Source organism: Callospermophilus lateralis, chromosome 6 (assembly GCF_048772815.1).
Source record: "Callospermophilus lateralis isolate mCalLat2 chromosome 6, mCalLat2.hap1, whole genome shotgun sequence".
Classification (NCBI taxonomy): Eukaryota; Metazoa; Chordata; class Mammalia; order Rodentia; family Sciuridae; genus Callospermophilus; species Callospermophilus lateralis.
The window spans coordinates 9718794-9746303 of record NC_135310.1 but is presented as its reverse complement, the minus strand read 5'-3'; the positions used below and the strand labels follow the sequence as shown (position 1 = coordinate 9746303).

At 47.2% G+C, this 27510-nt stretch overlaps 2 protein-coding genes across 3 annotated transcripts in view; one reads left to right on the top strand and one right to left on the bottom strand.

The window, feature by feature from the left end:
* Window positions 1–17034, top strand: part of Tmem181 (transmembrane protein 181) — a 37385-nt gene extending 20351 nt beyond the window's left edge. Inside the window, exons 6-17 of one of the 2 annotated variants that reach the window (XM_076858078.1) lie at window positions 1467–1577; window positions 5205–5285; window positions 6781–6880; window positions 7431–7561; window positions 7757–7848; window positions 8749–8806; window positions 11342–11444; window positions 11933–11984; window positions 13435–13517; window positions 14645–14734; window positions 15688–15754; window positions 16093–17034. In XM_076858078.1, the coding sequence (XP_076714193.1) occupies window positions 1467–1577; window positions 5205–5285; window positions 6781–6880; window positions 7431–7561; window positions 7757–7848; window positions 8749–8806; window positions 11342–11444; window positions 11933–11984; window positions 13435–13517; window positions 14645–14734; window positions 15688–15754; window positions 16093–16171 (1047 nt within the window). In that variant the 3' untranslated portion in view covers window positions 16172–17034. Of the gene's footprint in view, window positions 1–1466; window positions 1578–5204; window positions 5286–6780; window positions 6881–7430; window positions 7562–7756; window positions 7849–8748; window positions 8807–11341; window positions 11445–11932; window positions 11985–13434; window positions 13518–14644; window positions 14735–14963; window positions 15052–15687; window positions 15755–16092 lie in introns of those variants that run through there. The other variant, XM_076858079.1, reaches the window with a different exon arrangement.
* A 3302-nt stretch (window positions 17035–20336) lies between these two features.
* Dynlt1 (dynein light chain Tctex-type 1) lies at window positions 20337–26965 on the bottom strand. The gene is made up of 5 exons (XM_076858080.1): window positions 26871–26965; window positions 24018–24059; window positions 21671–21794; window positions 21066–21143; window positions 20337–20760 (listed from the first exon to the last, which is right to left on the bottom strand). Exons 1-5 carry the CDS (start codon window positions 26895–26897, stop codon window positions 20690–20692), a joined length of 342 nt encoding a protein of 113 aa, XP_076714195.1. The 5' UTR covers window positions 26898–26965; the 3' UTR covers window positions 20337–20689.
* Between the last annotated feature and the right edge of the window lie 545 nt (window positions 26966–27510).

Here is a 27510-nt window from a genome sequence, read left to right as displayed (position 1 = left end):
TTGCAGACGTGATTCTGTGCCACAGCTGCTAGACTGCCTCTCCTCCTATTGTGACTGGTCACCTGCGGTTGCCTTAACTCAGGGGGTTTTGGTTTTAAAACCAAGACCAGTTGGTTACCCACTGAACCCTCGGCTTTGGGGAGAGCCAGGATGCTGAGGGCAGCGGTGCTATCCTGCTGCTCCCACAACACACACCTACCCGTGCACCCTGTGGGTGACCCTCCAGTATCCCTCGTGTTTCTTCCCACTCCTGTTGGTGGCCCTGTCTCAGCTCATGCTTGTCACCCATGGAAACATCTATTCTGTTCCCTGTCAAGTCAGGTCTTCCCCTAACCCTGCAAGAAGCATTGTCCTGACATAAGAAAACATAGCATTTTTATGGTGCAGGGATATTTACCCACTTCCTACCACTGAGCTACAGACCTTTTTATTTTGTTTTGAGAGAGGGTCTCACCAAGTTGCTGAGGTTGACTTTGAACTTGTGATTTCTGGCCTCAGCCTCTTGCGTTGCTGGGATGACAGGCGAGACCACCATGTTGTGCTGCCCTCTCATCTTTTGAAGACTTATGTAAAACCTGGGTCTATTTTCTTACTCTGTCTTCAAACAGTAGAGGCTGAACAACTGTGGGCTGACTGCCCTGTTCAGAGCACAGCAATAGCAAGCCACCTGGAAGCCACAGAAGTTCTGGACGGTGGCTGTACTCTTGTGGCACAGGGAGAGCACATTTGCTCAGGTGGTAGAGTGGTGGTCAAGGGCAGGCTGGCCGTGTGGCTTGGCTGGGGCAGAGCGGCAGAAGTCAGTGACTTGTGAACCTGGCTAGTGAGTATCGTACACCTCTGTGCCCCAGAGTAAAGGCTCGTCCTGCTTGCTGCTTGCGAAGGGACAGCAGAATAGAGGAGACCTTGAAGGACAAGAGGACAGGGCTCTTGGCAAACCATTAAGTCTCCACAGAATCCACTTGCAGCTGTCCACACAGCCTTTGCTTTTGATGTGGGGTGGGATGGGGAAGGACGCTGAGCAGCGAATGGCAGGCTAAAACAGTGGAGGGACAGATGTCACCACTCTGTGTATGGTTACAGTGATTTCAAAAGTAGGCCAGGACAAGTGCATCTGCAAGTGTCCCATCTGTGGTGTCTTGGCTTGCAGTTCCCTGTGCCATGTTGCCTTTAGGGACATCAGGCTTGCGGCGTTGCTTGGTTAACATTTTTATGTAGGTGACATATTTTCAATCATGCAAAGTAGGACAGCTCCAATTAGTGTAGATCATATATTGTTTCCAAATATACCAATTGGCACATGCTTTCTAGGAACTAACTGTCTGGGCTGGCATCTGACTTCCTGGCTCTTAGAGAGCTCCCGGGAGATGTATCTTGCTCGTCTGTTGTTGAGTCATTACTTGTGGGTCAGTTGGTGGGTGAGTCCTCCTCACTTGCTTTAAAAACACAGATCTTCCATGTGTTTGCAGAAATGTGCAGAAATTATTGTGGCTCACCTCGGCTACTTAAATTACACTCAGTACACCGTGACTGTGGGGTTCGAGCACCTGAAGCAGCTCATCAAGGAGATGAACTTCACGGTAAGTACACAGCCAACTGCCTGCTTCTTGGCTCCTTTGTTGAGTGAAACCCATCACAAGGTCTAAGAGGTCATTTTGAACAAGAAGACCACAATTTCTTAAGTACATGGAATCAAGAATAGCTTAAAGAAATAGCACAGGAATTGCAAAGACCTTAGGTGCTCTGAGATTTAAAATAGAGTGTACTAGTGTTCCAGTTGGAAGGTTACTTTCCCTCTTGCAAAAACAGGACTCCCTGCTCAGCCCCTGTCAGTGGTCATCAGCCTGCTGGAAGGTCCAATGAGGAGAGGGCACTGCACTTTACGCATATCCAGCTGAAACCCACCTCCTGTTCCTTCAAAAAACCAGCAGAGCAACTAGGCCCCAGGGCTTCAGCTTGACAGAGGAACTGCATTCAGATCCTGGCTGCATCACCGACTAGTTCAGCTTTGTTGATGCTTCCTTTTCTGAAAGGTAGCTACCTCCTAGTGTTACGAAAGTTAAATGACGCTGCTAATGGGTACATTTTCTTTTTGGCATTGAGATTGAACCCAGGGGTGCTTTACCACTGAGGCACATCCCCACCAGCCCATTTTATTTTTTATTCTGAGATAGATTCTCGCTAAGTTGATGAGGCTGGCTTTGAATGTGATCCTCCTGCCTCAGCCTCTGGAGTTGCTGGGATTACAAGCATGTGCCACTGTACCCAGCTTACATTTTCTTTTTAAATAAGGACTTTATTGAGATACAATTCACAGATCATAAAATTTACCCTCTTAAAGTGTGTGATTCAGTGGTTTTTAGTATGCACAGTCGTGCAACCAATGCCACCAATTCAGAGCATCCCCATTGCCTCTGTGAGAAACCTGACAGCAATCATTCCTACTTCCATCCTCGCAGCCTCTGGCAGCCACTAATCACTGATCTTCCTTCTGACTCTGGTTTGCCTGGCTGGGACTGTCATGTGATGAGGATTGTTCAACATGGAGTCTTGCATGACTGGCTGTTCTCTTAGCCTGATGTTCTTGAGGTTCATCAGGGTTGATGAGGGTCTCAGCGCTCCATTCCATTGTTTGTTTTTGCTGAATAATATTTCATTATAAACCACATTTTGTTTGGGTTGTTTCCTAATATACAGATAATGCAGGATGGACACATGGTCAAGGGATGATTTACACCCCAAGTGCAGCAAAACAGGACAGTGGGAGATTTCACCACAATATTCAGAGTGGTGCACAGTTTAAAACTTATGAATTGTTTCTTTCTGGAGTTTTCCATTTAATATTTCTGGACTCTGATTGGCAGAGGGCAACTGAGACCATGGAAAGCAAAGCAGCAGATAAGGTGGGGTGTTGGGGGGACTGCTGTACTCACAAGACGGCGTGCCTTCTGTGGACAGTCGGTGGTCTTGACTGTGCTCGCACTCACCTGGGCTGTAGGCCTCTACACCATGCAGACCAGTTTTACTCATCTTCCTGCCTTTTTTTTTTTGAGCTTTTGTGGTTCTCTGCATGTCACCCCAGTGTTTCTTTTTTCTTTCTTTTTTTTTTTTTTTAAAGAGAGAGAGAATTTTATTATTTATTTTTTAGTTTTCGGCGGACACAACATCTTTGTTTGTATGTGGTGCTGAGAATCGAACCCGGGCCGCACGCATGCCAGGCGAGCGCACTACCGCTTGAGCCACATCCCCAGCCCCACCCCAGTGTTTCTTAGCACCCTGGGTCATCACAGGCAGCTGGGCATTGTTTCCTCTAATTAAGCACCTTGCAGTGACACTCTGTAGTCAGCACTTCACATTTCCTCCTTTTCCTTCCTAAGCCATCACCTTTGACCAGGGGACGAGATGAAAACAGCAGCCCCAGTTCTTGGCCCTTCAGTCCTTTCCCTGGTGGTCACTGCCGGCTCCCATATCTGCTGAGAGGCCTGGCAGCAGGCAGTGCCTAGTTACAGACTGCCGGCTTCTTGGTCTGCACTTGGTATGTTCTCATCTTAGCCTGACCTCTTCCGAGGGATCTATCCTATTGCTTCAAAAGCCCTGGAAGCCGGCACTGGAAGCCTCAGGACCGGGTCCCCATTCTGGGAATTTTGCTTGGTGCTTCTCAGGTTGCTGGACCTGACCGAGGCTCCCTGACACTCACCCTGTGGGTTCCCATGGCTTTCCCATTCCAAGGACTCTGCTGGATGGGCAGGCCAGCTCCTAGGGACAGTCTGGCTGATTGTTTTTCTCAAAGTTCGCTCATCCCCGTCTGCACAAGGCCTGGCTTTGTTTGCTGCACACAGTATGAGGAGTGTTGCCTGGGGGGCTGGTGACCAAGGCCACCGCCCCGAGACTGTAACTGAAGGAGTGACCTAGGCAAGACGTGGGCGCTTGTTCCCAGTGTACCTTCACGTGCCACAGGCAAGCCCAGTCTCTAGAGCACAAAGACGGCTTTGTGACGACCGAGCAACCTGGATGCAAACGCAAGCGTGTGGAGCACAGGGATCAAGATTGGGAGTCCTGCAGCCCGAGGTTTTTCTGGGAATCCTAGGCTTTATTTCCTGTGTTGACTTTTACTTTCAGAAATATCTGTTGGGGTTAGGAACATAACACCAAGCAACAAAACCCCACAGTGAATTCCACAGAATCAGCTCCATACGGTGGGCCTGGAAACACCCACAGCCGCCTCTGCTCTTCCTGCGCCCACAGAAGCCCTCCGCCTCCCTTCCTTCCTCTGGCCCTGACCTGCCTGACCCAGCGCTGGTGGCGGGCTGGCATCTGCATCGAGGGCCTGTTCTTTGGGCTTTGGCTTCCCTCTCGGGCCTGGGCACAGATGAATAGCAGGTCCAGCTGTTGGGTTGGACGCTGGAGGAGCACATGGTGATTCTCCTCAGCCCTTGCTGACAGGACCCGCAGAGGGAAGGCTGTGAGGAGGAGTGTCCCAGCAGGGGGACACATGGATAGGGCTCACTGACCCAGTGCAGGGCTGGGCTCTGGGGTCTAGTTATGAATGTGGCTGGTGATTGGGTTGAGGGGCTGCCTGTCTTCTGCTCCCCCTGCGGTTAGCAGGTGGCACCTGCAGCCTCTGCTCACAAGGGGAACAGGGACTGCACTCAGCTGACAACCACAGACTTTTCTGGTTTCAGATTCCTATACATGCTTAGACTTTTCTGGAAAATCCTAACACTTTGCACCTTATAAAAATATCTATTTCTTTTAATGGGAAGCGTGGCTTTTTGTAATAGACTGACAAGGTTGGTTTTTGATATGAGATTTAAAATCCAAATGCCCTTATTATTAGATAATTTATCTGTTATATTTATCATTTAAAACTATTTTATGTTCTTTACAATTAATATTTTTACATTTCTGTTCTTAACATAAAAGTAAAAAGTATGAAGTTAAAATTTAGCAACATGGGACTGGGGCTCAGTGGCAGAGCACATGCCTCACACATGTGAAGCACTGGGTTCGATCCTCAGCACCACATAAAAATAAATAAAGATATTGTGTCCATGTATAACTAAAAAATTTTTTTTTAATTTAGCAACATGTAGGAAAACAAAAGGAGAGAACACCTGTGTACCTGGAGGTGACTTCTGGTGGAGGTGAGGGAGTTTCCTCCTAGGTGTGTTTTGTTTTTAAAGTTGCTTCCCCACTTTCTATCTCAGTGGAAGACTTATGACCCTGCGTTCTCCAAGCTGGAAATTTGGTTCCGTTTTGTCTTCGTGGTGCTCACCTTCATTGTCACGGTAAGTACCATCTCCTGGTGGGCTGGGGCAGGTCTTGGCCGGGAAGGACGAGGCTACTTTGTGCAGTTATGATCATCAGAGAGCAGGCTAGAGCTCCAAGACTTGCCATCTAGCAGCCGGCTTGATGCCACTAAAGCTTCTGTGTCTGCCAAGATGCTGACACAGCAAGAATGACGTGGTGTGTTTAGTGAGGATTTCTATACAGTTAACAGCCATTCCATCACTGATGTCCAGGTAAGTGTTGTCATTGTGCAGTGACCATTGCCATCGAAGCTGCCCTGTTTGCCTTCTCTGGTGCAGACACAGCACAATCTGGGGATCTCCTGTGTGTAACATTGGTCTTTTCAGGAATAAGGTCATAGAGAACTAGTTTTAGAAGTGTGGGCTTTTGGCTTATTTGGATGCCAGGTGTTTGTCCCACAAATACACTGTAACTTTGAGGGGACACAGTGGCCACTGGGAACACGGGGTGCCCGGGATAGGGACTGAGAAGCTCGAGGAAGAGGAAGTGAGTTGTGTTTACTGACTGATGCTGATGTGGCGGGAAGGACAGTAGGATGTGTGTCACTCTTCACAGTGGCAGCCCTCCAGCTGCCACCTGAGGACAGATGGTACTTTGAAGATTCTCTGTGACGAGCAGGATAGAAGGGACTGACCGGCATGTGAGAAGGGGCTGGAGGTGGGCATGGGCCCGAGCATCGGCCAGGAGCCGGACTTAGGGTGCTTGTGCCAGGCCTGGGGCCTCGGGGACTCCCAGGGCTCCCCTGGAGAAGTTCCTAAGTGCAGAGGGCTGCAGACATTTGTATCTGGTCATAGACTCTCACTGTTTCTTAAGGCCTGCCTTGTGCCTGGACTTCTACTGCCATAGTCGGGCCCAAAGACTGGCACTTGAAGCCCTAAGTGTGCTCCACAAAAAGATGCCGGCCTGGGTGGAGGGAAATGGCCTCAAACCATGAAATACGGATTCCTTGAAAATTATTGGCCTCTGTCAGATTACAGAAAATTTTTAAAAACTTCAAGCCTAGATGTCACAAGTAGCATAATGTCTTAAAGCAGTTTATACTCTTCTCTGACAAGGGGTTTGACTTTTCCTTGGGGAGCCCAGCACCCTCTTTGGAAGCAGACACCATCTGTACAAGTTTCTCTTCCTGGGTGTGTGGCCTCCTGGTAGGCTCCACAGATGTCCCTGTGCCCCAGAGACTCCTGCCAGCTGCCATCTGGGAACAGGCCTGACAGAAGCAGCCTGTCCAGGTGGAGGGAGGGGTTGGTACCCTTTCCTTTGGCATAGAATTGAAAGCTGCTGTGTTCCTTCTCTCCTGCCTCTTTGAAAATGGCCTGTGGCCCCCCTGCAGCAGTGGTCATGGCCTCCAGGACTTTAGTGGTCAACTAGGGTGTCACCCAAAGATTCTGGCCTGGTGTCCAGGCCTCTGCAGGGGAGGCTGGCCTGGTGGGGAGGCTGGTGGGCAGAAGGTCACGGGCCTCGCTTGGCTTGCAGTGCCTGTTTGCACATTCCCTGCGCAAGTTCTCCATGAGAGACTGGGGCATAGAGCAGAAGTGGATGTCTGTCCTCCTGCCGCTGCTGCTGCTCTACAACGGTAGGTGCCGTTTTTATCTTGGAACTTGCCCTCACATTTAAAGGTGGCAGATGTCTTGGAGGTGGCCTGGTCCCAGAGTCCCCAGAAGCGCCTGTGGGGAGCCCCTGGAGGAACGTGTAGAAGCATGCTCCTGCCCCCAGACACCGTGTTGCACAGGCTGTGGCAGATGCCTGGCTCTGCAGCCAACAGCGGCTGCTTCCCGGTTAAGACTTGGACAAACTGCAGACGCAGCAGTCCCAGAGCTCGGCTGAAGCTGCCCACATGGCTGGCTGTCTCTGTCGCTGCTCCAGAGAACATTTACTTCCTGAACTGCAGTGCTTGGAATTCCCGGGCCTGCAGGAGGAGCTGAAGCAGGCCAGACGGCTCTCTGTCGAGAGCACTGCCGCCATCTGTTCCTGGCTTTTAGGTGTTTTGAAAACAAAATGGCCTTTGGTTCACTACCTTTCCTTTGGCCCTGACCAGGAAGAAAGTGGTGTGGCCTGGTGGGGGTGAGTGCCCTGCTGGGTGCGGGCCACCCTGTGGCCTTCATTGTCTGTCTTTGGCCTTCCAGACCCGTTCTTCCCCCTCTCCTTCCTGGTGAACAGCTGGTTCCCAGGGATGCTGGACGACCTCTTCCAGTCTGTGTTCCTGTGTGCCTTGCTGCTCTTCTGGCTGTGTGTGTACCATGGAATACGGGTCCAGGTAAGCTTCAGAAAGACCTGCCTTTCCTTCCAATCCCTGATGGCAGTCCTTCGGGTGCGCGGAGCCGTGGGACGCTCCCTCAGCCTTGTAGAGTCAGCAGCTTGCACATCGTGGGGGTGTCTGTGACCTCATGTGCTCTGTGAAGGTTAGTGCTTTGTTGGAATTATTCTATTTCTTACCTTCTTTTCTTTTTAGGGAGAAAGAAAGTGTCTAACTTTCTATTTGCCTAAGTTCTTCATTGTGGGACTCTTGTGGCTGGCTTCTGTTACACTAGGAATATGGCAAACGTGAGTAATTCTAGTCCGTGTGGAACGTGGTCCTGAGGAGCACTGGCAGAGGCGGGCAGACCTGGGTCTGGCTGTACTTTGTGGTCTCTTCAAAAAGGAATCCTCTCCCTGTGTCTCCCGGGTGGCCGTGTGACTGGGACTGAGGAATCAATTCTGCTCGAATGGCTTAACGAGACAGAGACACAGGCTGCCGTGGAGATGGAAATGAAAGCTTGAGTCAGTTAGATTTCTCCTTCAGAGAGACCAGGACTGGCTCTGCACTGTCCAGCAGGTCTGTCGGCTCCCGCCTGGCTTGCACTTTTACATTCCAGTCCTTACGCAAGCTCCAGGTTTATCCTTGTTAGTGTTATTGTCCTACTGTAAATGGCACCAAGGCAGAAGCCTGTGTGAAGGCCTGATTCCCAGAGAGGACTGTCCTTGCAGGAGTTCCCTGGCAGGGGTGTGGCTTTGTGGCTGGTGGGCCCCACTTTATGACTTCACCCCGTCGGCCCCACTTACCTGCCTCTGCTTCCCCATCAGTTCCCCTGCCGTTTTCATTTTGAAAAGAAATCTCATGGAAATTCACCTTTTTTTGCTTTCCTTGTGTTTTCACCTATTTCGTGATGCCCAGGTACGTCATCAAAAAAGCTCTAAACTGACAAGAGAAATGGCAGAGGGGTTTTGTAATAAAACATACTATGTGTCACCATACTGGAGAATGGGGACAGTTAGTAGTATTGAGTGCTTTTTGAAGGTGAAATATACAATTTAGGATTCCTCATAAATTTAGGATAGCTTTTTATTAAAAATCCTTCATTGTTGGTAGCAAATAGTTTATGTTGATAAGTAAAAATAAAATGGCCAAATAAGAAATAAAAGAAAAGCTCATTAATAATCTATATGTTTAAACATCATTTTCAGAGTTAATGAATTACATGATCCAATGTACCAGTATCGAGTTGACACTGGAAATTTTCAGGTAAGAATTGTTAATGAAGAATAAGGAAATTTTTTTAAAAAGTCGTGTATGAAATGACTGAATTTAACTTAACTCATACTGTTGACGAGATCTTGCTAACTGGCTATTTGGGAAGGATTATCTAAAGTTCAGGAGTAGAAAGTTTGGGGAAAGTGAATAATATAAAAAATAAGCTTCTAAAATTGCTTCAGGGACTAGGGCTGCGGCTCAGTGGCAGAGCGCTTTTAGCATGCGTGAGGCACTGGGTTCGATCCTTAGCACCGCATACAAAAGTAAGCAAATAAAATAATGGCATGCTATCCATCTACAACTACCAAAAAATTATATTAAAAATAAAAAAGCTAGCCGGGCATGGTGGCGCATGCCTGTAATCCCAGCAACTTGGGAGACTGAGGCAGAATTATCGTGAGTTCAAAGCCAGCCTCAGCAGATTAGCAAGGTACTTAGCAACTCAGCAAGACCCCGTCTCTAAGTAAAATAGAAGAAAGGGCTGGGGATGGGTCTCAATGGTTAAGTGCCCTGGGTTCAATCCCAGGTACCAATAAATAAATAACTGCTTCAACTCCCAGTCTTTGGTTTCTGTTTGAAGTGCCAGGACACATGGAGGGTATGTAAAATTTTAGAATAATTAATAGAATATTTCTGCACGTGTTTCTACTCATGGAAGTTTTTATGAGTAGGTAAATGGTGTGGTCAGGGCGTGTCACAGGTGAGCATGAGGTTGCCTGTGTAGTACCCAGTCGCTGCCCTAAAGTTCTTCCCATGTGGGACGGGACCAGGAAATGCTGAAGGCCACTTTCTAGAGTTCCCCATGGCAGAAATGAGCAGCGTGGCTCCGCACAGAGCTGCTGCTGCCTTGCCTGACCCACAGCATTTGCCAGGGTGGCCTTGCAGGGCTGCCTTTGTGAGGGGGTGAGATTAGTGCTGCCTTGTGGAAATGCCTTGGAGAAGGAGGCAGAAGAGTAGTGGGTGGCCATGTGTTGACAAGCTGCACTTGTTTGGAGACCATATGTGTCCCAGAAAATAGTGTAAATGTCCAATTCTCAACTGAAATCCAGTGGATGTGGTGCCGAGAGCACTTACGTGCCTGTAAATGGGAGGATTTCCGAAGGTTCTCGAATGGATGCCCCATGAACAATGCCACAGTGCCACAGAGCTTGGAAGAAGAGGCATTTGGGGCTGGGGAAGAGGACTGCCATCCACACAGAGGGGAGCGCTGCAGCTGCACCTTGGAGATGAGGGCCCGGGTACAGGGAGATGCTCAGGGCACACTCAGTCCTGGGCTGGGGAAGGCAGTTGCCACTGTGTGAAGCCACAAGGCCAGGCTCTCTGAAAGGTCAGGGCCTCAGAGGAGGTTTTCTAGTTGTGGAGGATGGTCATGGAAGGAACATCAAAGAAGGAGCTGCTCTGACATGTCCCATAGGCAAAATTTGACAGATCCTAGTGACAGGTATTGGAGAATGAAACTCCCAGATTTAGATAAAGAAGTATAGTGGTTTGTGCTGCCGTGGTTCTCCCACTTTTTACATCAGGGAGGTGTGTAAGTAAGGGAGGTCCTCTTCCATTTCTTGTCTGTAAAGTGGGACAATAATGCAGTCTACTCTTTAGACAAGAACGTAGAGCGCTGGGCCCAGCAGCAGCTCTCGGAAGGTGCAGCTGAGGCCCTGCCTGGTCCTTCCCTTCCCATCCAGATGGTGGGGAGAGCCACTGCGAGGGCCCATCTGTTCCTGAGATACATAGAGGCCAGAGATTGCTGGGAAGGGGATAGAGACAGCTATCTAGGTACCTTCTGTTCTGTAGCTGAGAAAGTAGAAGCCAGACCAGAGCCACACAGGTCCCTCTGGGCAAATCAGAACTGGGTCCCTGCCTACAGTCTAGGTCCCCAGGACATGGCCGTGAGAGGGGGATTCTGGCACAGGGAGGCAGAAAGGGATGGAAGTCCCCACCCAGGGCAGCCTATGACTTGTGGGAAAGGGGCTCAGTGTGGTTGACCACCCTGGACCCTGGCCCTGGCCAGAGGCAGTGATCTTCCCTGCAGCCACCAGGCACAGCTGTCCACCCTCAGAGGGGAGAGCTTTCCCGTAGCAGAGCTTCGTGAGTACGAGCCAGAGTCCTTGAAGAGCTTCCCATTTGGCCCCTCATTTCACAGATGGGAAAACCAAGGTCCAGAGCTTGGGACTTGCCTGAGGACCCTCAGAGTGCAGCCCTGGGTGGTGGTGGGCATGAACCTCCATCCTCATGAGCAGGGCAGGGCTGCTCCACGCAGGGTGAGGCCAGCAGTGGCCGCCATGGCTTACTGAACCTGCTCTGGCACCAGGCTCCACAGGGCAGCAAGTGTGTCGCTCTGGCTCCTCTGATGATGAGGCTGGGGGTCCCTGTGGGGAGCTGTCTGTTCTCAGGGGTCCCTCCTCTCCTGCATCTGGAGTGGTCCCAGGGCTCCAGGTTCCTCCTGGGCAAGCAGAGCATTGCGGCCTGTAGGGTGCTGCTAGGAGGCAGCCCAGGCGTCCTCGCCAAGCGCCGACTCCTGTGTTCCAGGGAATGAAGGTCTTCTTCATGGTGGTGGCAGCTGTATACATCTCATACCTCCTGTTCCTGGTGGTGCGGGCGTGCTCGGAGCTCCGCCATATGCCTTACGTGGGTGAGCACCACTTCAGGGACCGCTCGATCCCAGTGAGGGGCACACCTGAGGGAGCCTTGGGGCTGCAAGAGGCCCAGTGGGTGACTGGCCATTTGGGGTGGAAGCCAGCACTGGGAGAGCAATGGGGTGGGAAAAGGGCTCAAAATTTGACAGATCCTGGTGACAGATATTGGAGAATGAAACTCCCAGATTTAGATAAAGTAGTATAGTGGTTCGTGCTGCCGTGGTCTGGTCTGGTCCCATGGTGGGCACCCTCAGCCGAGGTGGGGGTAAGTTACCTGATCGTGGGTCCTTCCCTAGCTGGTCCCCACCAGAGAAGTGTGGCGGGGGCTCACTGGAAGCCAGCTGGCCCTGCTAGCTCAGAGCTGCCTGGGCTGAAAGGCCCTGGTGTGGTGGGGGCTTCTGAGGGGTGGCTCTCCTTTGTTACTGTTTTTGAGATCTGTGAGGTAAACAGAATTTGCTAATGGGAGTATTTCTTTTTTTTTCAGATCTCAGGTTGAAGTTTTTGACAGCATTGACCTTTGTAGTGCTTGTCATTAGGTAAGATTGTATTTTTTGAACATGGTCACACTGAACTGTATTCCTGTCTCGAGTGTCTGTCTCCCTCTGTGGAGCTCTTCAGGCTCTTTGTGGCCACATAAGTTTTGTTGTGAACGTCCACGGGAGGCAGCACATTAACCTCAGACACTCGCCCCACTTGCTCTGACACCTGCTGGGTGTGCAGCCTGCCATCACCTGTTGGAATTAGAGCCTGCCAGGTGACAAGAGGAACACTCCAGACCCTGGCACTTGTGGCACAGCAAGACAGGGCTCAAGCATGCGTTAGCACAGCAGATGTGGTAGAGCAGCACAGTGGGTCCCTCAGGGGCAGGAGCCAGGCAGGAGGAGCTCCTGTGCCAGGGAGAAAGGCCGTGCTTGGAGGAGGTCCCCTGCTCCTGGGCAGGAGTTGTTTCTTTGAATAAATTCCAGGTAGTCATTTGTTGTTTAGAGTTTGTCTCTGTCTCCAAATCAAGACTCAGAGTGGGGAGAAATCTGGTTTTCTGCATTTCTTTTTTGGTGGTTTGGATGTTGGCCTTTTTTTGGATGGGAGCCACACAGGGGCTGTATGGGGCTGGCCTTTGCCAGGTTTCTAGCTGGCTCTGGGGATCCCAGGCTTGCTGAGGGGAGGACTGGGGGAACCAAGTGGGAGTGCAGCTTCCCTTCTAAGGGAACATCTGAGCTCACATGGAGAGAGTAGTGCAGGTATGTTTTAAGTATTAACCTATTTGGCCTCTAACTCCTTACATTGTCATGGCATTTAAGTCCACAGAGGAAGACAGGTGATGACCAAGGGACTGAGTGGCCCAAGGGCCCATGCAAACAAGGCAGGTGAAGATGGCAGAGGCAGGTGGCTCCTCTAGGTGACAGGGGTAGGGATGGCTCTGGGGAGGTGGAGGGGGCGCCCTGACGTTGAGGGCAGCCTGAGGTGGGAGTGAGCTTGGCAGGGGACAGCCCAGCAGCACTGCAGGAGGCTGTGGTGGTCAGGCAGCCTCTGGAGGTCGCAGTGGGCTTTGTAGGCTCCCAGAGGGGTCCAGATTTTATTTTCAGTGATGAGAAACTCTCGAGGGATTTGAGCTGGGAATCGGGAGGACTGTTTGTATTAAACAGGGTGGCTGTGAGCAGGGAGGTAGGTGGGGGAGGTGGGTAGATCAGAGGCTGCCAGGGGAGCCTGACGCCTGACTTAGCTTATTCTACCCCCACAGCTGGCCAGAGGTCAAGCCTTCCTAAATCTAAGACAAAAAACAAGAAGTGGTTGATTGTGTGTGTGTGTGTGTGTGTGTGTAGAAATTTCCATGCTGGAATAGTAGTGTGTGTGTGTGTGTGTGTGTGTGTGTGTGTGTGTAGAAGTTTCCGTGCTGGAATAGTGCTGCGTATCAGTGGTGAGCACAGAGTTGGATGAAGCTAGTGCCACTTCTGTATTTCACGTAATGTCTCTGCCCCTCTTTTTCAGCATCATCATCCTTTATTTAAGGTTTGGAGCACAAGTGTTGCAAGACAACTTTGTAGCAGAACTGTCAACTCACTACCAGAATTATATCCTTTTACCTAGAGCAAGGCGCCAGAAAGCCCTCTGAGCATTTGTCCAGCTCTGGCCTCTCTGGAGGAGGCGCTTCACTCCTGACTTATTTTCAGGAGGCCTTGTGACCTCCTGTGTGCAGTTCATGCTTAGTGGCAGCTCTCACCCTTTGTTTTGTCTTGTGTCAGTCCTGGGAAGGTTGACTTGGTCACTCACCCTCTGCAAGCAGAAAGCTCATACAAGGTAGGACTAAGCCAATACCCGGGGTTAGTCACCATGTGGCAGAACCTGGGTCTGAACCCAGTGCTCCGGAACTGTCCTCTGTACTGCACGACCTTCCCTCTGCAGCTGAGGGACCCACAGCCTTGGCTCCGAACCTGAGGTCAGTCTGGATCCGCCACCTTCCCCGCAGCAGAGGGCCCAGGAGGGACTCTAGGGCTGCTGGAGCTTCCTCTCTCCCAGATGTCATTTCTACAGGGTGTGACAATGTGGCAGATTGGGCCTGAGGATGTAGGAAGAGCTTATAAAATACTCGGACCTCCTTGTATTCTCTCTGTATCCAAGGCCAGTTTCCCTGTCTTCGTTAATGTGGATAATAGGTGTGTGTGTGTGTGTGCGCGCGCGCGCGCACTTTGTCCCCAGCAGTATGGGGACACTTAGGGAATCAGTGGGTTTTTGTCCGGGGACCTCTTTGTCCTTAGAACTAAAAATGCGTGGCTTTTCAAGTTTTTGACTGAATTCCACACTAAGTTTTTAATAGAGTCTCCAAGGGGCCTGTAGTCCAGAGACAGTTCAGAATGGCCGCTTTGGATTCTGCTTCCGCTCTGCACCTCATTGTTGTGTTTGGAGACCTTGATTCACTTCCTGCACTTTGCATACATATAACTCAATCCCTCCAGGTCCTTAGTGCAGTGAGAGAACTGCCACCAGATATGGTCTTGGTGGGCCAGGGCCAGTGATAGGAGAGGTCATGGCTCACCTGTTGTTTCCTAATCAGTGTGAAGTCCCGACATCTGGATTGTGGAGTCCCAGGCTGGCTGGTGGTCAGCACTAGAGAGGTCTGGTGTATGGCAAGGGGCAGACTGAAGGCAAAGACGCCAGGCGAGGTGTCCTCACAGATGGTTTCTCCCTTGACGAGCACCACCAGCTGAGTTCTTGTCTTTCTATGGCTTATTGAACTTTTATCTCTACACTCTGGCCTTTGTGTATTCTCCATCAAAGAATGCTCTGTATGGTAAGTCACCCTGGGGTCTGGGTCACAGGCACATAACTGAAACAGAAATGTCCATTGGTGGGCTGGGGATGTGGCTCAAGCGGTAGCGCGCTCGCCTGGCATGCGTGCGACCCGGATTCGATCCTCAGCACCGCATACAAACAAAGATGTTGTGTCCACCAGAAACTGAAGGATAAATATTAAGAAAAAAATTCTCTCTCTCTCCCTCTCTCTTAAAAAAAAAAAAAAGTGTCCATTGGTTCATGAGCATTTCACTGAAGCTGTCATTCATGGTGCCCTCTCTTTGGTCAGAGAGAGACGGGCAATTTAAATGGGGAGGCTGAAGTTTTGCCAGAGCGCAGCATATGTTGAGCCTATGTCCGTCAGCCATTTGAAATAGTCTGTTGAAGACTGGTGTCGTGACTGTTCAAAGCCAAGCAAAAACCTACAAAACCAAAACGTGCCAAAAGCAAAACAAAGCAGCCTCAGAGAACGAGAGAAGAGAACGAGCTGGGCTGGAGCTGCTGGGATGGACGCCTGTGTTGTGCTGTGCTCAAGATCACAGCACCTTGTGGACAGCGTCTCCTTTGAGCTTCTTGGTGACCTTAGGACAAAGGAAGAGAGGAAGCTTGCTGTAGGTCCAGGACAGGGTGGGAACAAATAGGGCAGAGCCACATCTCCAGGAGCCCATTTCCCGTCTCCCGCTGCCTGTGTAGACCTAGAACAGTGAGCAGGAAGAGATCACATGTGTGGCACCTGCCTTTGCCTACTCTTCTAGAGGCACTCACTGGGCCTGCACAATGCCCCTGCCAGGTGGCTCTGCCAGCCATCTTGTAGCTGAGAAAAGAGACTCATGCGGAGATCTGCTCAGGTTCACACACAAACACAGGACTGGGCCTGGGCTCCAGCTCCTCAGAATTCTCTCTGGGCTAATAACAAATTGCTAAAGATAAAAAGGCTTTTTTGGTTTTCAGAGTCCCAGCTGAAAGACAATCCTGCCTTTTCCATGCTGAATGACTCTGATGATGATGTGATTTATGGGTAAGTCACTGTCCTCTGAAGGCCATCTCAGGAGCATCTCCATCTGGCTTTGTAGTTATTAGTCTAAAATTCCATTCGGGGTGTTAGGAAGTCACCTGGGAGTGTCATGTAGTTCCCTGGCTTTCTGTTTCCACATGGTCCGAGCTTAGATTTAGCAGTGCCTCTTTGTGCAGAAGGCCGGCAGTGCATGGTGGGCCAGGAGGAAAGGGGCTCAATGGTGAGGAGTGGCAGGAGGGGTGGTGATGGAACACCAGAGGGAAGCTGTGCAGTGGGTTCTTCCAGAACAGTGAGGTCATGAGCTCTCCAGGTAGAATGGTCAAAGGTCTCTTTCACGACAGGAGTGACTATGAAGAAATGCCTCTGCAGAACGGCCAGGCCATCAGGGCCAAGTACAAGGAGGAGTCTGACAGCGACTGAGTTCCCGGCAGTGGGCAGGGCAGCCAGAGGCCGGCCGCCTTCCTTCAGTGACCATGTCCTGGCCTCCCTTCGACCTGCTTATGTTCAGACTTTCTTATAAGCAAGGTTCCCTGTTCCTTATTTGTTTACATATTTTTAAAAGAAAAACCAAACCTTGAGAGAAAATTTATATGTCGGGTCACATATGCTCCTTATATGGGAAAAGGCTGATAAAAAGCAGAAAAAGCCAAATCCTTTCTACAGATTTCAGATGGGAGAGCATGTTTTCAGTGGTGAGAGATTACCCATTTTTAGTAGTTACGCACTTTGTTTTTTAAAATAATTCAGTAATTTTGAGCCATGGGAAACCTTCTTCTTCCTTCCCTCTCTTTCCTATGGTACCTTTTTTTTTTTTTTTTTAACTTAAAGTAAAGCCTGTTTCTGTGGCCACTCAGCTGGGCAGTCCTTCCCTGGGCAGTGGTCAGGGTCCTCGATTCCCCAGAATCTGGAACCTTCACATCTACTGCATTGGGTGAGCCATGTATAGCACATCTCACCGGGGAAAGGCAGGGGCCAGGCTCCAGCCCTTCACTGCCACTGAAGCAGAGGTGACAGTGACAACAGAAGTGAGTTCTGAGGAGCTCTGATAAGCTGAATGAGAAAGGAAAGTTGCAGGTCACCAGCTCTGCGGGCGAGGTTCTGTGCCGTGGTGCTTTCCCAGGGTGTGTGCGCACACTGTACAGACGTGAAGATGGGCGGATATCCCTGTGGTCAGGGTAGACAGCAGGGTAGTCCTTCTTGTTCTAATAAATAGTTTCTGCAACTTAGTTGAACATGAAGCCCCACAGAGCTTTATTTTTTTAAATAAAAGCTACATGAATGATTGTTATATTATAGATTCTTTATTGCCAAAGTGTTTTTCAGTTTCCTCTTTGGGAACTAGATGAAAAGAAAGTAAGAGATTTTAAATGGCTATGGAAACACATCTTTGGGTAGAGGTAGCTTGTTTGGAAGTCACTCCCTGTGCTCCAGTGAGTCTCACAGCGGCCAGGTGAGCAGATACATTGCCCCATGGAAAATAGACATCTCTGGTGCTGGCAAAGCTTGGGCATCAGAGGTCCTTTTCCTTTCTGTCAGAGACAGTTGATGTTTCCTTGCTCCTCCCTGGCCACACACAGTTATGTCTGTTAACATGTGATAACTATGACCATCCCCCATCTGCTGCCATCTTGACCAACACAGAGGCCAGAAGTGGCTCGTCCGGCTCTCCAGGCAGCACCTACGGTCCCTTCATCTATGCACCAACTCTCATATTTCCATCCAGAGCCACAGGTGACAGTCCACCTCAGGTGGTACTAGGTCCTGAGCGATGCTTGAAGGACGCTATGCTTTATGACATCCTTTTTAAACTTTAATGATAATGTACTTTATGGATTTTATTTACTTTGTTTTTAAACACCTTGTAAATATGAATGTTTGAAAACAATTATTGCAAGGGTAATTCAAGTTTACATGATTTTTACATCTGCAATGCTGTGATGACTTTTTGATTCTGTATATTGAAATGTTTGTTACCAAATTTTACAATTCCTACTGAGACTACTCCAACTATAATTTTATGTATATTGATAAAGACTGACTTGTGCTGATTAACATATTATGTAATGTAGTTTATGTTTTAATCATTATAAAAGGATTGTCCATGATTTGGAATGCTGTTATCAGTAAATGTAAGATATTGAGGTTTAGCCATAGACAGAACTTTTTTAGGCTTGTCTTTGTCATGTAGTGATTATAAACTGATGGCTAATATTGTCACACACTGATTCTTCATGGCATCAATGAAAGAAAGTATGGGAGTATTTTTTTGTTGGAAACAAGAGAAATATTAGTACTTAAGGAAAAATGGTTGCTTATTAAATCATGCATTTTTTTATTTTGCTTCCCTGGGTGTTATAGATATTGACACATTATATATTCCATGTAAAAATTTGCTTATAAAGCACTAAGCATGTAGAATATGTGCCATAGGTATTAGGTTAAAACACTAAAGTCTGCCAGAAACTTTTGATAGTAACAAAATTGTTTTCTAAGAGGATAGTAAAATTTTGCAACCTTAAATTATAAATGGGCTGACTTTAATGCTTTCATGATAATGGATTAAATAACTTCGTCTCTGGGATATTTTTTTTATATTGGTCCAGTCTAGGGGAACTTGGAAGATGAACAGAGCTATTTCCTGGTTTCCCTAGGGAAAGCTTCATTATCCACATGGATAACAGATCTGCTTGATTTATTATTAAATCATTCCAGCAGCGAAGTGGTGCCATTCTCTTTCTAGAGAAGGGGATATATGAACTATATTAAAGGTTTATAAGGTGATGACTATACATAATTACAGACTTCAGTAAGTTAGAAAAATTGTGTAAACTCAGCGCATTAGCTGGATAGGCTACAAGACAAATGTCACCAGCCTCAAGTGTTTGATGAACTGTTTATTGAAGGCATAGTTATGAAAAAAAGGTTATAATGTGGCCAGTACCTTATTTCCTGAATCATTTTCACAGGAAAAATATACCCACAAAAGGGATCATTAAAAGAGACTACTCCATGAACATTTATTAAAGATCAGATATAGATACTAAGGTGTATTTGTGTATTTTGAGGGTTTCAGAAACCAGTTGCCTTAGAGATTAGATTGGGGGGTGGGTGAAAAAAGAAAATACAAGTCTTTTCTTCAGGCCAAAGGAAAACTGCTTTAATCTGTGATATCCTGTTGAGCAGTTTATCTTGTCTTGGGGTTTTGGATGCACTGGTGTGATATACACTATGAAAGGGTTTTCTGCTACTGAAAAATTCCTTTTTACAGAAAACAAAAAAAAACACAAAAACCTGTAAATATTTGTAAAAATGAAACACTGAACTTTTAAGGTCAAAAAGAAAGAACTATGTATTAGATTTTGGAACTGTCAGTGGAGCACAGTGTTCCTGGCCACCTGATCAGAGTGGATGTAATCAATCAGGCAAATGTCAATAAATGTTTATTTATGGCAAACTTACTATTTGGGAATGGCCTTATTCTGTTTAATTTATTTTTAGCTTTCAAACCTTATATGTATCTTGATTGTTTGCTCTTTTAGACATGTTTGGCCTTTTAGACATGAGTGTTTTAGTACAAGGGCTTCCGAGACAAGAATGGGGCCTCCCCCCCCGCCGCCCCATTTCAGGAGGTAGACACAACAGTGTTACGATTACCATGTCTGACTATTACCACATCTGCTGTGGCCTATGGGAGACCTACGAAAAGGACAACGGACGCCTGGGCTTTGGGCACACTATTCTACTTACTTAGACATTTGACTTTAAAATCATATATTGGCTTAGCTGCATAATTGCTGTGGACACAAAGTGACCAACTGTGAAAGCATTTTGTAAGCCCTCAAGAACTAAAACACTATGTGATTGCTACTGAAAAATAACATGGGAGTAAAGCTGTAACGTCACAGCTTTGAGCCAGGTGTCTGTCTTGCCCACCTCTCTCTCAACTTCCAGAAGCTGGCAACTTAGGAATAAGGGATGTGATGTTCGCAGAAGATCTAACCAGAACCCAGCAGCACTGTCAGCATCCTGGTCCAGTGGGTGAAAGCAACAAATCCTCCTCCTGGGGAAGACCAAAGTACAGAAGCAACTGTTTTATTGATGTATCAAGGCATTTTATTTGTATGTATCGCATCCCTAGAAAAAGAACCCCAGGACTTTCCCTCCTGTTTTCGTCATCTTGGTCCATGCCAGCGGAGGTTTTCAGTCCAGTGAACTGAATCGGACAAGGTGGCTGGAGATCTTCTCTCTTTTCCTAGATAATTTGGGGCTTGTCACTGCCTGCTTGATTAAGCTGCTTGTGAACATTTGTGATTTTGAGTTCACCAATGGACTCACACCTCATGGTCACAGTGAGTAACCAGTGGCTGACCTTGGATCCCAGCCTACCAAGAACCTGGCCTCACCTCTCTTCCCAGCATTGTTGATGCTTTGCTCTTGGGAGCACCAGCCAGAACATTCAGTGTACTCTCAGGGTGGCAGAAGAGCCGAAGGCAACTTTCCTTTTGTGAGTCTTACAGATTTCTGAAGGCACTAACCCAGTATGAAGAATTTGTGACACTAATATAACTATGAAAAACAAGCAGACTTGAAATTTGAATAATTTATTATTCTAACAAAAGTATAAAGTATGGAAAATTAGTGTATTTGAATCATTTCAGAGAGTAAAGAGTTTCCCACTAGCAGATTTCAGTTTTTAGCACCTTTGAAAAGAAATAGAGTTAAGACAAGTGGCAATACAAACTCCAGTCTACCTACAGAATTAATTATTCATCTGACTTTGATTATGCAGTTCATATAACAGTGTAGTCATTTGGTTTACTTGTCTACGTTTTGAGAGTGCTACAAAACACAAGAGAAAGGTGTTCACTGAATTCATGGTGGGTTAGAAAATAGAAAAGAAATGTTGAGACAAAAGAGGTCACAGGCTGGACAAAGAGGTCAGATGGACAGTCCAAAGGCGCTGACAATGCAGTACATGGTCTTGTTCTCCCATCGCACAGTGCAGCTCCCTGGTTGGTGGGGGGAGAGAAAGATCAGCACTGAGAATGAAGAAACTAGGGGGGCCATTACTCCAGTACCCACCTCCTTATGGTATACAGATAAAGAAGGCTGGCAAATCTCCATAACAGGTAAGATAACTTGTAAAGTTATGCCTTTGAAGACACAACACACCCAAGCACACAGTTCATAAATCACTCCTATAATATATATTATTTTAAATACTATATATCTCAGCATGGTCCAAGCAGGTACTTGAAATTTTTTCAAGGAAAAGGCACAACATGACCTCACCAATGTGGTTGAAAAATCATACCATCAGTAGAGCTGTCCCAGAAGCAGGAACTTGCCGTGTGTAACCCAGCTCCATTCTTTTGCATAATTACACAGGTCACTTAAATTAAAACAAAGAGTTATTAGAAAAATTTTGGCAACATAAATTTCATTTTGCCCACTTTTAATGTATGTACATAGATCATGTGATTGATGTTCATAGTAAAAATGATAGGGGTAGACTGCCTTGTCCTACTCTTTTGACAAATTACATACTTCTCTCTTTTTTAAATATATATTTTTTTTAGTTATAGGTGGACACAATATCTTTATTTTATTTATTTTTTATGTGGTGCTGAGGATCGACCCAGTGCCTCCCATATGGTAGGCGAGTGCTCTACCTCTGAGCCACAACCCCAGCTCCATACTTCTCTTCTTTTACAACATAACTTGTTCTAAAAGTTTCTAGACAGATGTATACCCTGGAATTGTACCAGCAGCCAAACAGGCCAGTGACCTATTATGAGGAACTTTCTTTGAAGTTAGGCACTAAATTGGCAAGCTACCTCTCTTTTCTGGCACTGGACACACCTCTGATCAGTATTTAAAGAACTACCAACAAATATATGAGAAACAAAAGTCTATTACCGATATATTTAAATGGTTTTCCCAGCTTGGTGAGTTGGCTTAAGGTTTGTTCTACGACATTTGTAGTCCACTGGTTGACTTTGCTGTGCTGGTAAGCATTACCGCCGATGGCACTTTCTATAGCCTAGAGAACAAAGCACAAGAATGCTAAAGAATGCCCCAAACACGTTCCAGTTAATATTTATGAAAATGCAAGTTTATTCTTAATTACAAGGATTCGTTCATTTATAGGACTAAAGTACAGCCCTTACATGTCAAAACTTAAAACATTTGCGACAACATTGTTTATTTAGAACCTTCCTCTTCTGCGCTCTGTTCTTCTAGGGCTGTTCTAGGATAGGGCCCACTGTCCCTGCTCCTGCTAATAAGCTTACTGCTATGAGATTCCCGTCCTGTGGCTTTCTGGGTTCTTCCCTATGAGCTCCCTTTTGCATTGGCCCATGTGCCTTTCTAATATGTTGTGCTAGAAACCAGAAACCTGAGTTTCTTTGACAGTTATGACCTAAAATAAAAGTAACATTCAGTGAGGGCCATGTTCCATCCTCAGACATACAGAGAGAGCCAACAGTCCAAGGCTTGCAATGCAGGTGGTAGTGAAACAAAAGGGTTACCTGGCCAGCGACCCTGCTTCTGAGGAATAAAAACCTACAAAGGGTCACAACCTGATTCTGTCCCCAACCCTTCCTATCTATCCAGGGCTCGCTCTATCTATCTATCTTCCTATCTATCCAGTTGCTAACACGGCTCCTGGTTCCTCATCCACTGCCATGTCTGCCCCACCTAGCTCAGAGCATGTGGGGTCCAGCAGTTCTGCTTTAGGGGGACTAGGGCATTATAGACCTGGAAACTGTCAAAAAAGAGAAGACACTGTTCAAGTCAAACCTCTAAATCTGGCAACTCTTCACACACTCTGAAATTCACTTTTTCAGGGAGGGGGAAAACCCCTCCTTCAGGTTTGGACCTGTCCAAATTATAACTTGTCACTATTTAAAACAGCTTGAATAGAGAATGAACCTGTTACCAGGGCAAAAATGCCACTGAGGCCAGTGATACACTGGCCATATTCACTCCAGGCTTCTTTGTGGGGTGGTGACCTATACTTTCCTTGTTCCTGCTCCCTGGTGAGCAAGTCAAAGTTAATTCAAGAAACAAGGAGGCAACATTAGAACCTAAGCCTCCACTTTACCCAGTTCCAGTCTAATTTACACCTTCCTGCTCCCACTTGTCAGACATGAAACAGTGAAAAACAAATTGTTAAAGACCCCACGAAGAAACCAGAAAATCATGCCTGATGTTAAATAATGTATATAGTAAAAGAGAAAATCACTTTGCATTTGGATACTTTTCACAAAAACAGGTTGTGGTTCTTTATTACTCCAGCATTAGTCGATAATTTGCATTAGCAGTAAACATATGAACATATGAACCCTTATGAACCCCAATATTAACATATGAACCCTTAAATGGTACCCTTAGAGTTAGATTACTGAATGACTTTCCCTTAGCCAGTGGCTCAACATCTGTGCTCCATCTTACCTAGGCAGGAAGTGACTAGGAAAACCTTTTTGATTTCATTACTGCCCCAAGAGTCCCCAGCTCTGCACCCTGCCACCCACACTCTCCATGCTCAGCCCCCACCGCTGGAGCTTCTGCACACCCTGTCACAGCCCAGAGGTGGTGTTCCCATTTTTCCACTGTGTTAACCCCAATTTAGGTTGAATCCCCTTGTAAATGCTCTCACAGCACCAAGACCTGTGGCACTGTCCACACAGGAAATGCAAGCTTGCATGTCCCAGCACAAGTATCTGATAAGCCATCCCCCTACTGCAAACTCCAGGAGGGTGGGTCAGTCCCTGGCTGCTCCCTCACGTGTACTTCTCATGAATGAAGGCAGTTCAACATCCCTTTTGTGTCTCATCCTCATCCTTTAAGGGAGAGACTATGCTGCATAACAACAATGTGGGTAGTTTAGGAATGTAAGAAAAATAACTGACTAAGCCCCAAACTGCATCACCAGTTCCTAACTCAAAGTTGTTAAATTTCCTTTACATTCACTCCCATTAAACACTAGAAATACTTATTTGTATGCCATGAATTTTCTATGCTAAAAGGTCATAGAATTTAGCCTTGGTAACATTTAATAATATGCCACATAAAATTTCCTGATTTAATGCATATAATTTACACAATACTGGAATAATTCTGATCTAAATAATAATGAAGGAAAAATGTTATTTGAAATGCCAGAACACACAGGCTCAATAACTGCTGAAAATATTCCCAAGTATTTAACTTATATAGTGTTTTCATTCATAAATGCTTAAAAAGAAAGCATTTCTCCTCTTACCTCTTTGACAATGTTGCTCACTTCATCAACAACAAAAGCAGTCTGTGAGGGAAGAAAACTTAGATAAGTTTGATTTATTCAAAAGATGTTTCTATTGCATCAATAAATGCAAATTTAAGTAACAAAATATAGAAATGAAGATTTTAGAAGTTATCTCACCTAGCCTGTTCACTTTCTGTGGAATGCATTACAAGGAGACTCAAACATTAAGTGGTCCTTGAGCATCACAGAGCCAGTGACTGCAGCTGCAGGACTAGAACACATGTATATAATTTAAAGGTTCTGTTGCTGTTGTTTGTTATAATCATGCTACAATCTCAGACCCCACTTTAAGTTTGATCTAGAATTTAATCTCTTCTCCCATTCAATTGGCTGGTAGGATCATTAACCAGTATAGATGGTTACTGCTCAATTTTTTTTAATATCTTTATTTTATTTTTATGTGGTGCTGAGGATTGAACCAGTGGCTCATGTGCACCAGGCAAATGCTCTACCACTTAGCCACAGCCTCAGCCCAACTACTCAATTTTTATATAAATTAATTGATGCAACTTAAGCAAGCCATTTAAAAGATGTAATTCTCTCTTCCCTAATGTAAACTGATTAGGAGGCCTAAAACTCAGAGGTTGGTTTTATTTTTTTAAAGCCATTATTAACCATAAAATTTAAAATGATGGCACTATCTCTGGATAATGATTTTTCTGAATGCTGTACCACTTCACAACCAGCTGACTGAGGGGGTGGGCTGTCAGCAGCAATCTAGTCCAAAAGAATAATTTCCTTTTCATATATGGCAGATTCATAGTTACAGGTCATCCTGAAAATAACATCAGTCAGGAACCTGCCTGCCAAGGTGCTTCCTCACAGGAGAATGAGCAGTTAAAGTTACTGTTGAGTCCTAGGAACAGTACTTAGTTCTGGATATGCCTCCTAGAGGACAGCCCCAGGGACCCTCAGTCAGAGTGCTTGGCAGGTGGAATAAGAGCATCCAGTTCTGCTGTGGCAAGAAGTTTTCCTCCCTGATTGCCTGGTGACCATTTGGGTTCTGCCCTGTTCTAGTGATGTCTCTTTCTTTTCACTAGAAATAAGAGCTGGTTGCCCAAAGTGTATCTTTGCTATACTCAGGAGAAGTGAGACTTGGAAACAAAGCCCAATCACACCAAGTTAATGAAGATGTGTGGTATCTTAGAGATTAAAACATTTCTGGAAGTTTAAAGGACCCTTCCAAGAGATTACAGTGATCCTAACCATAAAGTCAAGTCCTGTATAATTTTAGATAAGGTTAAAGTATGCCAAGGGTAGAGGAGATTTTAATGAACTTTTAGTGGAAAGTAGAGCAGTTGTATGGAATCCTTTGGACAGTTTCAACTTATATGAGAAAAATGAATGAGTTAGGAGTAGAATCCACATAAAGTTAGAGGATGTGCAGAAAAGGCTTCTTGAGAGGCTGGTAGGACTAGAATGGCCAATTTAGTAAACACCAAGACGAACCCAAGACAGTCACGGTCTCATCCAACCAGGTGCTCCCCTTCATTTTACAGACATGCCACTGCACTCTGAAATAATGAAGCCACTTCACTATGAAAGCCAGAATTAGAATGCATTATTAAGGGTTTCCTCACAGTACCCCCCCTTTTAAAAGGTTTACTCAATGTTATTATTATACAAGCCATTTTCCAATCCTATATTAGTTGGTGGTTTACAGGGAAAAGCTTCTTTGCTCATGGCTTCTGAACCCTGGCTGCTTAGGATTATCTACTTGGTTGCTAACCAACAGTCAAACACTGATGGCATTGCTTTAAAAGTTACTGCCAGGAAATCAGATGTAACAAACTCTAGGCTCAGTCCTTAAGTCTTATTTACCTATCAAAACATTCCTGGTTGAAATGTTGAAAAATGACAAAATGTAAAAATGTGGATGTGTAACCGATGTGATTCTGAAATCTTTGTAATGTTTTGAATAACCAATAAAAAAAAAGAAAAATGACAAAATACCAAACCTTACCAAATTCATGTTTTTATTTTTGACAGGCTGCATAAAACATAGAGCTCTATTTGAATTTCAGCAAGGATTATTTGGCAAGAAGAAATAAGCAACTATTCTATCCGCTTTTTCCTGAATGTTTGTCAGCTTGAAGAAAAGCCATCACAGCAGCACACCTTACAATGACTACTGCGTGGCAAATGATGGTGTGCTTTGACCCTCCTTCTTGGAGCAGGAAGAGACTTTTCCCCCCCACAAGAATGGGCTATTTTATTAACCTCTCAAACTCATACCATAATGGAACGTACTCCTTCGCCGCGGCCTGGGTGGGAGTGAGCGCTGCACCGCAAGACCAGGAGCGGTGCGGAACGGAGACAAAGGCAGGTTCTCCTATTTGCACGGGTGCATTTGCAAGGCAGCCTCGACACCAGTCCCTGACTGAAGGGCCTGGGAGGTGGCCCTGTGCGCCCCTGTCACGCACGCAGGACACCCTGGCGTCCGCTACAATGCCAAGCTCCAGTCTTCCAGCCTCGACCGGAGCGCTCCCGGGGCCGGGCTGCGGAAGACAGGGCCGAGCGAAGTCGAGCTCCCAGAGGCGCCAGGACGCTCCCTCGGCGGCCCTGGGCGCCGGCCGCGCGGGAAGGAGTCGGAATCCCGGCCTCCCGCGCCCCTCCCCGCCAGGCAACCGCGGTGGAGCCGGTGCAGGTTGCGGCGGGGCGGCACCGGCGCTCGTCAGCCTCCGGCCGGGGAGGGACGGCCACAGCCCGGCGAGCCGCCGGAGAAACTTAGCCAGGACTCCCCAGGCAGGACCGTGCCACCACGCTCAGGGATCTGGGCCTCCACCCTCTGGTCACCCCCCGGGCGCTTACCTCCTCTGCAGCCTGGAAGTCTTCCATCTTTCCTCCAGCTCTTCGCCTCCGCCGCCTTGAGTACAGCGGACTGCGCAGGCCCACTCAAGCCACGCCCACGCCCACGCCCACCGACGCCTGCGTCAGCCCGTTCCGGCCACGCCCATTCTGGCGCCAGGGCCCCGCCCACGTGTCACACCCACCACTCCGACACACGCCTACGCCCTACGTCGGGCCCCGCCCCTCCCAGCGCCGCGCGGGCTTGAGTGAGGTCTGAGCGAGCCGCTGGACCCGCCGCTGGGGGACCGTCAGTCCTTCAGACGTGTTGGTTTCCACGCGAACCGGTCAGGGTAGCCTAGCAGCTTACTAAACCGCAGCAACTGGAGCCAAACAAATGTACAAAAGCAAGTCAGGGAGGGGAAGCGTCGCCGTGGCGCCCGCTCCAGCTCGTTCTGTGTGAATTAATTGGAGCTTTCAAACGGGCCCAGACAACTAGCTGTAGACTGTAAAGTGACTTCTGAAGGTAAGGCGTACTGTGAGAGGTTGGTCACAGTCCCTTGGTAACCTAGGATTAGGATAGTTGTCTGAACAAAACCTTGGAGAGGTAAATTCCCATATCCAGTAAATGAGAATTTTTCCTCTAGGTACCGTGTGAAAAAAC

Excerpts from the sequence above, each read along its gene's own strand:
- Dynlt1 (XM_076858080.1), bottom strand. The coding sequence starts at position 26,897 with ATGGAAGACTTCCAGGCTGCAGAGGAG. Across the intron at positions 24,060-26,870 it reads ACTTCCAGGCTGCAGAGGAG|ACTGCTTTTGTTGTTGATGA; the intron begins GTAAGCGCCCGG and ends CTTCCCTCACAG. Across the intron at positions 21,795-24,017 it reads TGAGCAACATTGTCAAAGAG|GCTATAGAAAGTGCCATCGG; the intron begins GTAAGAGGAGAA and ends TTTGTTCTCTAG.